General features: G+C 41.0%; 1 protein-coding gene across 2 annotated transcripts in view; it reads left to right on the top strand.

The window, feature by feature from the left end:
• Positions 1-2,261: 2,261 nt before the first annotated feature.
• CTPS2 (CTP synthase 2) overlaps positions 2,262-13,401 on the top strand; it is a 97,278-nt gene continuing 86,138 nt past the window's right edge. The window contains exons 1-3 of one of the 2 annotated variants that reach the window (XM_054581093.1): positions 2,262-2,466; positions 8,398-8,602; positions 11,579-11,749. In XM_054581093.1, coding sequence (XP_054437068.1) covers positions 8,437-8,602; positions 11,579-11,749 — 337 coding nt within the window. In that variant the 5' untranslated portion in view covers positions 2,262-2,466; positions 8,398-8,436. Of the gene's footprint in view, positions 2,467-3,731; positions 3,825-8,397; positions 8,603-11,578; positions 11,750-13,401 lie in introns of those variants that run through there. The other variant, XM_054581094.1, reaches the window with a different exon arrangement.

Below are 13,401 nucleotides of genomic sequence, written 5' to 3'. Positions count from 1 at the left end.
GTTTAATATCAACTAGTATGTGGTAGACAGGGAGGAACCTAGCAAAGCCTGTTAGATCAAAGTTCTCTCTGTGTCACATTGTAAAAGATGGCCCAGCAAACATTTCTTTACCAAACATTTGCTTTCCCAACTCCACGTGAATTGCCTTCCTGGTCTTTGAAGTCCCCCAAACGCCCCTGCCCTTCTGCCTGACCTGTTCTCAGGTTTCATAGTCTTATGGAACCTCTGCATACACATATGTAATAAATTTGGTCAGTTTCTCCTGTTAATGTATCTCATGTTCATTTGATTAGTCCAGCAAAAGGAAAGGATAGGAGGAAAAATTATTTTTCCTTCCCACAATGTCTTGGTTTTGCTACTTATATTAACTAATGCACCTTTGGTCAGGGCACTTGACATCTCTAAGTCTCAGGTTCTTCATTACAAAATGGAGTTCGTAATGACTGTCCTGTTTGTCAAAAGGAGATGAAGTACCAAAATGTGGAAGGAAACCTTACATACATGGCAGGTATTAGCTATCACCATCGTTTCAGCGCATTTCACAAGCATCCTTCTACTAGATTCTCTGGAGGACTTGTTTCATAGCAAACTATTCTACACCTCCAGCCTTTTTACAAGGTGTTTCCTTTAGAGTTTGTTTATTTTACTGGTCTTTGCGGACACCTGGGTCTCCCCTCGGGTTCCTGCTGAGTGGAGGCTCTGCCTGTTTTCCCAGAAATTGACATCAGTAAGCCCAGATCCTTCTACAACACTGCTTTGTCATTCTTAGGGGGAAAAACTCCCTTTCGTTTTGAAACTCATTATGTTTTCCCTACAACCCTCTACCCTGCCTTGTTGGTGTCATCTATTAGCTTTAGAGTCATTCCTTCGCATCCACTGAAGGCATGGTTTCTTGGCTTCAACGGACTCCTCCAAGTCTTGATGTTCCTTACACTAGCCTTGTGGCTGCTAGGCCCAATGCCAGCAATGCCCATCTCGCTTGGCTCTGTATCAGCCATCAAAGCCCAAAACAGAGGTGTCTAGCCTTTTGACATCTCTGGGCCACACATTAAATTTATTGCAACACATCACACACAAAAAAAATCTCATAATGTTTTAAGTAAATTTATGATTTTGTGTTGGGCCGCATTGATAGCCATCCTGGGCTGCATGTGGCCCGCGGGCTATGGGTTGGACACCCCCTGCACCATGTCATCTGAAGTGTTTCCCCTTTGCCACCTTCAATACCAACATCACACGGGCAACAACTGGCCAGTTCCCTCATTTGAATGGGCTCCTGTCATTGGTCCTTCTCTTCTCTTTCTTCCAGTCTGTCAGCTCCCTGCTGCTCTCCATTTCTTTCCTCTGTGAACTAGAGCCTGTTCTAGTGCAACCACATTCTTTCAGGGCCTTCAACTTCCTCACTCTCTTGTCTTTCTACTCAAACTCTGGTTTTGACATAACTATCTATACTTACGTACCTACCTGTAGATACCCTGTAAAATTATAATTAGGCATCATTGGACAATTATGGTTTCTAAACTCCGCCAGCTGTTCAATGACATTTGCCCAGCTTGGCACTTTAGTGACTTACACTGGTTGGTCAAACTTTTAACCACTTGCCTAACCCTTGCATTTCATCCCCAAACCCTCCATTGTCCATAGTTAGATTCTTTCTCCTTCAGTGTTTTGGGTTTGTTTTTCCCTTTGCTTTTACAATCTACTCTATCGTTTCTCAGGACCAACCATCCTACAAAAATCCTGTTATAAAGTCACTTACGAAGTCCTCATTGTCCGCCCCCGCCCCCCACATTTTCTTTTCTACACGAGTACTGTTCTAGGAACCTTACTGGTTCCAATAGATGTGTAGCCCTCCCCCCAGACTGAGTTCCTCAAAGGCAGGAGCCCCGTCTTATTTTGGTCCTCAGCGGTTCGCCTCTGCAGTTCCTGGAGTGCAGCAGGGGACCCACAAACGTTTGGGACAGGGTGAGAACAGGACCGGAGGACCCACAGAAGGCGTTCGGTGCGCCGAGTGGCCTGGGCTCGGGGTGGGGGTTGCGGGGGGAGTGGTATTCACCTGGGGCCCCGAAGGCTTTTGCTAAATGAGCCGAGGAGGGGAGGAGCAGTCCTGGGGCAGAGCGAGGCCTGGGGCCAAGCGCCTCTAGGGCGGAGAATGACGGGAAGCTCTCTGCTGGAGGAGTCACTTTTTAGGCGCTGATTTTTGTTGCATTGCACAAACCTGGGTACAAACCCCAAGCTCACTAGCGTGAGTCAGCGGGGCAGGCGGCGGCAGGAGAGGGAAAGGTGGGCTAAAGGGACGCCGTGCACCCCGAGGCCTGCACTGGCGGTGAGAAGGACCCGGGGGAGACTCCGGGACACCCCTAGCGGCGGCCCCCTACCCAGCCCGACAGGTGAGCGCGGACCGGCCACGGGGCGGAGCTCGCCGTACCCACCAGCCACCCTCCGGGAGCCACCACCGCAGAGCAGGTAATCCTCCTCCCGGTCCTCCACCGGACCCCCGAGGCCTCCGGGCCCGGCCACCCCGCGTCCTCAGGGCCTCCCCACCCGCTCCGCCAGCCCTGGCGCGCGCTTGAGGCCAGGAGCCTTTGTCCTCTCCTCGATGGCGCTCGCGCCCAGTCCAAGAGAGGCTGGCGACCAGGCGCATCTCCGCACTATGCGCACGCAGACCCAGGAGGTGCGGGGCTGGGCCCGCTGCCAGGGTGCCCAGCGCGGTCGGAGCCCGCCCTGCGGCGGCTGCGATCTGGGGTGGGTAGTGTCGTGTCTCTGGGGTGCGCTTCTCTCCGCCCCATTTCTCTCGGGCCTCGGGAGCCCCGAAAGCCCCGAGATGGCGTTGGCGGAAGTGAAGCCCCGCGCGGAGTGAAATGCCCTTTCTGTCCCTTCCTCCCGCGGTGCACTCCTTAAACAACTACCCTCGCATTTTCCTCAGATCATCTCCTTAGGGGACACCGTGCCTAAGTATGCTGCTGCTACAAAATAGCTTTCTTTTTGCAACAATGTTTACAGATTTGATGTATAATTTACATGCCATAAAATGCCACCTTTAAAATGTGCAGATCAGGGTCCGACAAATTATACACCCATCGAACCACTGCCCCGACATAGACATAGACCATTTCCGTCACTCCAGAAAGTTCCCTCGTGTCCCTTCCAGACAATCCACACGCCCCCCGCCCCCACCAAGTCCCTTGATTTCTATCATAGCTTAGTTTTGCCAATTCTAGAACTTCATAAAATGAGATCATTCAGTAAGTACTCTTGTTTCTAATATTACGTTTCAAAGGGTCGTCGATGACAAGGTATCTCTCGCGGTGCTTCTGATGTTTTTAGTTGCTTTAGGCCTGCACTGTCCAGTGTGGCAGCCACATGTGGCTCTGAGCACTGGAAATTGGGCGAGTCCCAGCTGAGATGTGCTGTGCGTAGACACACCTAATCTGAGAAGACTTAGTCAAAAAAAAAAAAAAAAGATATAGATTATCTCACTAATAAATTCTTATAGTGATTATGTGTTAAAATGAAAGTATTTTAAATACAGTGGGTTAAATAAGATTTTTATGATAACTTCATCTGTTTCTTCTTAAATATGGCTACTAGAGAAGGCAAGATCACATAGGTGGCTTGTGTAATGTTTTCATTGGACAGCAGACAGGGCAGCCCTACACACTCCCATTTTACAGACAATTGGTTCTGCTTACTGCATAGGAGAGTAATGAAAACTTGTCTCCACACGGGAAAAAAATCATCTGGATTCAAGGAAGTAGCCAGAAGAGCCTGCCTTTTCCTGCTGTTTTGAAACTGCTGCAAACTAACTTGTTTCCTTAACAGAGGTAAAAAAGACTAGATGTCTCTTTGACAGTAAGTGACATTTTCGAGAAGGACTTTGTAAAATATCGAATGTGCTTTAAAAGGGTATCTTGTGCTTTTGAAAATAGAGAGAACTAGTAATTGCCTACACCCCAACCACCTAAATATATTAAATATATTAAAATTTTGCATTTTGATGTACCTTTGACTAGTCTTAGTTTTTAAAAAATTAGTGAGATAATATTATGTTCAATTTTATATTCCACTCTCTTCATTTAACATAAGCATGTCTTTTAAAAATTGATTTGAGAGAGAGATGGGGGGAGAGAGAGAAACAGAGGAACTTATTTATGCATTGTTGGTTGTTCTTGTATGTGCTCTGATGGGGGATCAAATCCACATCCTTGGTGCATCTGGCCATTGCTCTAACCAACTGAGCCACTCTGCCAGGGTTATCAGAAGCATATCTTACACGAAAAACCCGTAGACTTTTTGACAACCATATCATGTGACTTCATATGAATACACTCGTTTTTTATGGCATTTTTGGAGTATTTTTTGATTTGGCTAATTTTTACAAATGGGTAGTCATTTTAATAGTGTGACAGTGCTCTAATAAAGTACAATTACAGTGCCGCTTATTTGCCTCTTAATTGCACAGGAAAAGTGAAGTCCGAGATGGCAGGGACCTTGACTTTTTGTTCAGCCCCATATCACCAAACCTAGGAACATGTCAAGCATGTATGATAGACACTCAATAAAATTGACATTCAGTAAATATTTGCGAGCTGATTGAATCAGTGAGGAGATGGCTCTGGAAAATCATTAACAGCTAACTTTTAGTACTTGGGCACTCTCTTGTTAAATGCCCACACACCTCTATAAGGCAGGTGCTGTTATGATCTCCGTGTACTACATAGGTAGAGAAAATCAAGATTTACAAAAGCTGAAGTTGCCTAGGGTTATAGCAGTAGTGGACAGAGCCAGCACTTGAATCCAGGCTCTCTGACTCCAGAAGTAGGGCACTTATCACAAAAGAAGAAATCTCCGGTGGGATGTGTAAGGGAAGGCCGTGAAGAAATGGCCGTTACAGTGACTACCTGGGCCAGAAGGAGTGAGAAGAGATGAACATTTAGATACATTTTGGATCTGTATTCTTGGTTTGGATTGAGGATCTTTTAAAGTAAATCTAGCTTAGTGAGTGGGTGATGACAAAGTGGCTTTGAAGGAGTTCAACTGTATTGTGTATTGAAAGGCGGGCCCAAAGGACTCAAGGAAGCCATTTGGGATGGGACATGTATATTGTGGATGCCTTCAATTTGCGTGCCCTGGCCGTGGTCAACTAGTTCAAATTAAACTCACAGCTCAAAAGTGAGATTATGTCACACCTTGAAGTTGAGATAGTTTGCTTTGTATGATAAACAGAGGAAAGTACAAAATCAGGATGGGCTTTCCTTTGAGGAGGATGGACAAATAACATAAACAGGCGATTGAAATTGTTCCTACCTGAGTGCGTTTGTGCTTAATTTCCATGTATTCAAAATAAATTTTGTGAATTATATGAGAAAGTGGGATCCATAGTTATTAGCTTTTTGTTAGTTACTTTCTGTCTGTCTGTCTCTCTTCTTTTTGCAGTTGTAATTTTGTGTTAGTGGTCTCATTCAGTTTCCCATTTACCTGTCATCCATGACTACAAAAATCATGCTGTTATGGCTTACTTTCACATGCATGGTGAAAAGGCAAGGACAAAGACACAGGCTCAAGGGAAAAACAGTGGTACTCAAAGTTGAGAAAACCAAGTAGTTGATGGGCTCCCTGCCTGCCTCTTAAACCCAAGAGTTTAAATCAGACAGCCATGGAAAAGTCAAATAAAATTTTTTTATGACGTAACACTTTTTTCCTGCTTGGATATTTCTGCATGGTAAAACTAATAGGTAATGTAAAAGATTCAGTGTTCAGCATGCTTCATTAAGGAGGATACATTTATTATTATTAATAGTGATGTTAAGTGTTGTAAAATTGTGCACCTGAAACCTGTGTATAAACATTTAAAAAATGATGTTACCATAAAAAAAAAAGATGTTAATAGGTAACCTTCTTAAGTTCTTACTATCTGTTAATGTAAGGGTTGATTTTAATGTAGTCCCATTTATTTATTTTTTATTTTGTTTCCCTTGTCTAAGGAGATATATCTGATAAAATATTGCTTTGAGCAGCGTCTAAGATTTTGTTGCCTATGTTTTATTCCAGGATTTTTATGGTTTTGGGTCTAATGTTTAAGTCTTTGATTCATTTTGAATTTATTCTTGTTGTGTGGTGTAAGAAGATGGCTTACATTTCATTTTTCGGTATGTATCTGTCCAGTTTCCCCAACACTATTTATTGAATAAACTATCTTTAACCCATTGTATGTGCTTGCTTCCTCTGTTGAATATTAACTATAAAGGTGTAGGCTTATTTCTGGGCTCTTTATTCTGTTCCATTGATCTATATGTCTGTTTTTATGCCAGTACCATGCTGTTTTGATTACTATGGTCTTATAATATAGCCTGATATTAGGTAGTGTGATTCCTCCAACTTTGTTCTTCTTTCACCGGATTACTGTTGCTATGTGGGGCCTTTTGTAGTTCCATATAAATTTTTGAAATATTTGTTCTAGCTCTGTGAAATATATAATTGGAATCTTGATAGGAATTGCGTCAAATCTACAGCTTGCTTTGGGTAGTATGGACATTGTAATGAGGGTTAATTCTTCCTATCTGTGAACATGGGTGTGCATTTCCACATATTTGTATCTTCTTCAATTTCTTTCTTCAGTGTCTTATAATTTTCCAAGTACAGGCCTTTTACATACTTGGTTAGGTTTATTCCTAGGTATTTTATTCTTTTTGAAGCAATTGAAAATGGGATTGTTTTCTTAATTTCCCTTTCTGTTAGCTTTTTATTGGCATATACACATGCAACTGACTTCTAGATATTAATTTTGTATCCTGCTGCTTTGCTGAATTCATTTATCAGTTCTAGTAGTTTCTTGGTGGAATATTTGGGATTCTCTATGTACAGTGTCATGTCATCTGCAAATAAGGAGAGTTTTACTTCTTTCTTTCCAGTTTGGATGCCTTCTATTTCTTTTTCTTGTTGGATTGCTGTGGCTAGGACTTCCAGTACTACGTTGAATAAGAGTTTAGGGGTTGATTTTGACTACCTCCATACCAGGCATCAGCAGACATTTTCTGTAAAGGGCCAGATTGTAAGTATTTCAGGCGTTGTGGGCCAGAGGTCTCTATTGTCACAGCTACTCAGCTCTGCCACTGTAGAAAGAAAGTGAACGTAGATACCATAATATATAAATGAATGGGTGTGGCTGTGTGCTAATAAAACTTGATTTATGGACAGTGAAGTTTGAGTTTCATACAATTTTAATGTGCCATGAAATCTTCTTTTGATATTTCCTGAATCATTTAAGATGTAAAAAACATTCTTAGCTTGGGGACCATACAAAAACAGACAATGGGCCAGATGTGGTGAGTGGGCCCTGGTTTGCTGACCTCTGATCTATACCTTCACTCAATTAATCCTCAGGACTACCTAGGAGATTTTTTTAATGCTGGCATATTTAAATATTGATTTTTAAAAAAATATACTTTACTTTTTAGAGCAATTTTTAGGTTTGCCACAAAATTGAGTAGAAAGTACTGACTTCCCATATACCCTCTGTCCTGCAAGCACAGCCTTCCCCATTACCAACATCCCAAACCAGAGTGATACATTTATTGCAATCAATGAACTTACATTGACACAATCTTATCATCCAAAGTCCATGGTTACATTAGAGTTTGCTCTTGGTGTTATACATTCTACGGGTTTGAAGAAATGTATAATGACATATATTTACCACTGTAGAATCATACAGAATATTTTCACTGCCCTGAAAATCCTCTGTGCTCCACCTATTCATCTCTCCCTGCCTCCAGCCCCTGGCAACCACTGATCTATTTACTGTCTTCATAGTTTTGCCTTTTCCAGAATGCCACAAAGTTGGAATCCTACAGTATGTAGCCTTTTCAGGTTGGCTTCTTTCACTTAGTAATATGTGTTAAGTTTCCTCTATGTCTTTTCATGGCTTGACAGCTCATTTCTTTTTAGTGCTGAATAATATTTTAAGGGACTGATATTTTTACTCCACTTCACAGATGAAGAAACAGGCACAGAATGGATTAGTAACTTGCCCAAGTACAGCTTGTACAGATCTGACAACAACACCTGATCTTTTATAAATCTTACCATGCTTCTGAATTCCAGAGACATTTTTCTCATGTTGAAGTCTGTCATATGATAAAATTGTGGGTAAATGGAAAATCAGGGCAATGGAGGCAGTCCCTCTGCTTGCAGAAAATAACCACAGCTTCCTGCATATTGACAAAAATTAAAAATCTCGAAGATAAGACTTTGTTTCAAAAGTTTCAAATATCAATATTTAGTTCAGGTGGAAAAATGTTGTGTGCTTTTGAAATTCTGGGTTAACAATACACTCTCTGCTTTACTGGTTTGAGAAAATATTTCTTTTCCCTGACTCTTAATTTTATTACCTTTCAGACTCTATCTGGGTGCTGGCACCCAACCATTCCTCTGCCAATGAAGTACATCCTGGTCACTGGCGGGGTCATCTCGAGCATTGGGAAAGGGATCATCGCAAGCAGCATTGGGACGATTCTAAAATCATGGGGACTCCGAGTTACTGCTATCAAAATCGACCCCTATATCAACATTGATGCGGGCACTTTTTCACCTTATGAGCATGGTATGAAAGAGTACCACTCCTCCCTTATAAAGCCCTGGGTTAAATTGTAGTTCTTTCTTGTATGTTGGGTAATTTCTTTAGGAGAGAGTTCCAGAAGTAGTGTAGCTGGATCATACGTTATGAATATGTCAATATTCTCATGGTCATTTATACTTTGTTGAGATTGCTGACAACATTCCAAATCAGTCCACCCTTTTGGAAAACTGAGGAAACCATTTTCATTCTAGCTTTTGCAAGTATGGATTATGTTTTGTTTTATTTTACCATAAAAGTAATAGATTTCTTGTAACACTTCATTGTTAAGAGAAAAATTCAGACAATATAGTATATATTGATGATTATATTGACAATGTAGAATGGCATGAAGAAAATTTTCCACTTCTTGGAGTGACTATTATTAATGTGGACATTTCGATGTATATAGTAATTATTTTTTTAGAAAAGCATTAACCCTTAAATGCTTTCTTTTTAAAGGTTTTACATACATGCAGGAAAGTATATAAATCATAAATGTACTCCTTGATAAAATGAACATTCTGTGTAACCAGCCCCCAGGTCAATAAACAAAATTTTCCTTTGTCCTCAAACTGCCAGGGTAACTGCTGTTCTGTCTTCTAACACCATAGATAATTTTGCTTGTTTTTGAACTTGAAATGAATTGACTCTTACAGTTACATTATTTTAAATCTAATTTCTAAAACTGAATATGCTGTGGACATTTTTATATATTCTGTACTCTTAAAAGCTGCAGAGAATCTGAACATTAATAAGAAATAATTTCCAATGTATTGATATTATAAACAATGCTGTGATGGAAATCTTTGAAATTTATTTTTTTTAAAAACAGAAATGGCTAGGTGCAGAATTCCTTATTTGACAGTTAAAATTTATTTATTTTAAAACAGAAATGCCTACGTGCAGAAATGCCTAGGTATGTTTTTCCAGCTTTTGACACATAATGCATATTGTCAAAGGTTTTTAGGTTCATGATCCATTGTCTAAAACTCTGAAATCCAAAAAGTTCTGAGAATTTAAAATTCTTCATAAGTTTGTGGCTATTTATAGTCTCTTTCCAAAAGTTTTGAAAATTGAAAAATCTTCATAAAGCTGTGGCTATTTCTAGTCTTTATTCTACTTGGAATGTGTTTGATTATTGATTTCTTTTGGGGTCTTTTATAATATATGGAAAGCATTCTATATTACCTTTCTATAATCAGAAAAATTCCAAATTCCAACTTTTCATCTTGTCTCAGAATTTTCTAAGAAGGCCTATGCATTTGCACCAATTTACATCCTCATCAACAGTGTAAAAGAAGGGGGCCCAATTCTTTATACCCTTGCTAAATATTATTCCTTTTTAAATTTACTAACCTGAGAGTAAAGCAAAAAGCAAAAAAGGGTATCTCATTGTATTAACTTAGATTTATTTGATTTTCATTTTGTCTGTGTAATGACTTATTCAAGTCAATGGTAGATTGTATTTTTGTTTGAAAGTATCACCCAACTTCCTTTTTTTTATGGTAAGTGTATGTTTAATTTTGCAAGAAACTGCCACACTGTGTTCTAAAGTGGCTGTACCATTTTGCATTCCCATCAGCAAAATGATAGTTCCTATTGTTCTACATCTCTGTCAGCATTTGGAGTTTTCAGTGTTCTGGATTTAGCCATTTTAATGAATGAGTGGTGATATTAGGGATTTCCTAGTTGAATTGTTGTATATATGGCCCAGTTGTCCTGTCAAATGCTCTGAAGTGAAGCTAGGAAGGGTTAGTGTTCATAATATGGTTCTTACCAAATAGTGACTCTCTAGTAGTGATTTCAAAGACTGTTCAATAATGACTGATAATGAAATAGTGCATGTATATCTTGCAGCTTAAGGTAGCCATGTGAGACAAGTTCTGGTCACTGAGTCCTGAGAGACAAGTCATTGATGGATACTTCTGATAAATCTCTTACCAAGATTTTGCTGGCACATGCCCTTTGCCCCTGGTTTGTCCTTTCTTCCCACTTGGAACTCATGTGCAATGCTGGAGGTAGAGCAGCCATATTGTGACCACAAAGGGCAACATGAGGGCAAAGATGCAGGTGCAGAAAGATAGAAGGTTCCTGGCCTGATGTTGCTCTCTATTTTTAGATTTCTTTTCCAGTTTTAGAAGCCACCCTCATTCCTTGGTTCTCAGCCCCCTCTCCCATCCCTAAAGCCAGCAACATTACATTTCTCCAACCATTATTCTATAGTTACATTTCCCTCTGACCCCCAACTTCTTTCTATGGAGTCAATTTCCCTGTCCCATTGACTTTGGACTCTGGCCGTGTAGGCTGGTTAGCTCATCCTGGTTTGTTTGGAACTTTCCTTTTGAAAGTGTAAGTCCCTCATCCTGGGTGCCCTTTTAATCCTGAGTAAACCAGAGAGGTTGGGCACCTTCTTTGGCTATGTGATTTGTTTTGTCCCATAGGTTATTAGTGAATATGACATATGCCTTATTGAAGCAGGAATTTTCAGTGCAAAGGTATGATTTGGTTCAGTCTCTCTTGTGTTTCTGCCCTGTGCCATGAGAACTGTCCAACTACCGTGTGTTTAATTGTGACTTTAACCAAGATGGGAATCAATCAAAACTTTCTTATGCCAGTTCCAGAGTCCAGGATACCAATGCTTTGAAGTAAATTGCTAATAGTTTTTAAAATTGCTGTTTTACAGTCCCTTTCCTCATATGGTATATGGTGAGTTTGGAAAGCTAATTTGTTCAGACAGAATTTCAGTAAGCATTTTTAAAAATACCATAATAGGATACCAGAATTTCTTGATGCATTTTCAAGGGTATAATTGAATTGTTAGATTTTCCCATCAAAATCATGAAATAGTGATACAGTATGGGTTATAAATAAGTTAGCGGCTGTTTAATAAACTGTGTCTATCTTTGAAAAATAATCTACTGGAAGCAGATCTGAAAATTTTACATTGTCTTTTTATTCTAGGTGAAGTGTTTGTCTTAAATGATGGTGGAGAAGTTGATTTAGACCTTGGGAACTATGAAAGGTTCTTGGATATTAATCTTTATAAGGACAACAACATCACCACTGGGAAGATATATCAGCATGTGATTAATAAAGAGAGGCGTGGTGACTACCTGGGGAAAACAGTACAAGGTATTACATTCCACAAACATTACAGAGCCCTGTGTGCTGAGCACTCACACCCTGTTCAAAATAGACGAGACAGGGAGGGGTCCCGGCACTCTCTCTCTGAGTTCTAATGCTTTTCAAACACCTGCGTTCTTTTCGTTCTTATTTTCCTTAAAGGTTTCAAGTTCATCCTCTGTGTTACTGATTTATTTTCATCAGTCTTCTTTTTTCTTTTTTACTAAAGCCATTGTTTCCCTTAGTCCAGCTCTCTCTTTCTCTCTCTCTCTTTTATTTATCAAATCCATAGAGACCCATTTATTCATCTTTTTTACCTGATTGGGGTGTAGGGTTTTTATTTTTATTTTTTTGGTTTGCTTTTTGTCTTTTATTTAATGTGTTCTTTTTTTCTTGTATCTTTGCATGCATGATGATTACTTCCCTTTGAAGGAAGGCAGCTTTGTGGGGGGGACTGGAGGATTGAATTGGAGTGGCAGGTAGCATGCTCTGATCTTTTGCCACCAACCCTTTCCCTGGATGGTATGGTTCTCTTTTTTCTTAGAATAGATCCCCCTTGGCACCTCTTAAGTCTTATATTCATACATTCCTACATGGTAGGGTAAAGGTGATAATTTCCCATCCCCTTTAAATCACTTTCAAGTTGGAGCCAGCTGAGAAACAGATGAAGGAATAGGACAGATGGAGATCAAAAGATCAGCCATGTTATTGCCAAAACTGGGCAGTGTGGCATAGATCTGCAGTATAACTGTACTTTCTAATAGTTTTCCCTTAAGTGTAGGTTTTGGGAAAACCTGTGGGAGGAAGAGTCCCTACCTGCCATTTTTGGGCTCATACCTGCCATGTCCCAACAATGGAGGAGAGGGCAAGACCCCAAACCTGGGTCCCGCACCCTTACCGCTGGACTGCTGGTGAGGAGGCAAAACTTGGCCGACCTCATCCTCCCAGAAAGGGGTGGGCTGGGCGTGCACAGTGGGTTCTTCCAAAGCTACACCCATCAAAGACAACTTCCTCTTGCCTTGCAGGCTCTGCAGGTATGAGACGAGGCAGGTGACGGATGCACCTTCGCCTCAGTTTCCTGAAGGCCAACGTTCCTACTTCCAGCAGCCACATCAGGTTAGGTGGCTGGGCCACCTACGTGGATGTCACTTTTGTGCCTCTTCAGTTGAGATTGCTAACTGTAGGCCTGCTTACTACTCAAGGAGCTCCTGGGCCTCACATGGTTGCAGAGATGTCACTTTTTGTCTTCTTCATCTGATATTATCAACTGCAGGCCCCTTGTCAGCAGGCAGACCTCTATACTCTCTTGAGTGGCCCCCTCCCCACTGGCTGGTGGGCTGCCGAGGGTCTGCATGGTCCGCCACCCTGCGTGGCCACTCTGCACCCTTCTTCCCTGTGGAGTTTGCATTCAGCAGCCTAGGCAGCCCTCGTGGCACAGTTTTTCGTTGGCATTATAGTTGTTTTCTAGTTGCATCGACCATGGCATTTCTGCTTTCTGTTTCTTGTTCTGTGGGGTTGGTCGGTTTCCAGAGAAAAGGCATAATATTTAAATGTCCACATGTATACTGCACCTGTAGTATTAATTTCAGTGAAGGAAGATGATAGCATTAGAACTGTAGTTTGTCTAATTTGCCAGGGTGTTTGGGAGATCTAAAGACTGA

The sequence above is a fragment of the Pteronotus mesoamericanus genome, unplaced genomic scaffold (genome assembly GCF_021234165.1).
Source record: "Pteronotus mesoamericanus isolate MK-2021 breed Mesoamerican mustached bat unplaced genomic scaffold, CSHL_Meso_final contig_65, whole genome shotgun sequence".
Classification (NCBI taxonomy): domain Eukaryota; kingdom Metazoa; phylum Chordata; class Mammalia; order Chiroptera; family Mormoopidae; genus Pteronotus; species Pteronotus mesoamericanus.
This window is presented reverse-complemented; position numbering and strand designations above follow the sequence as displayed.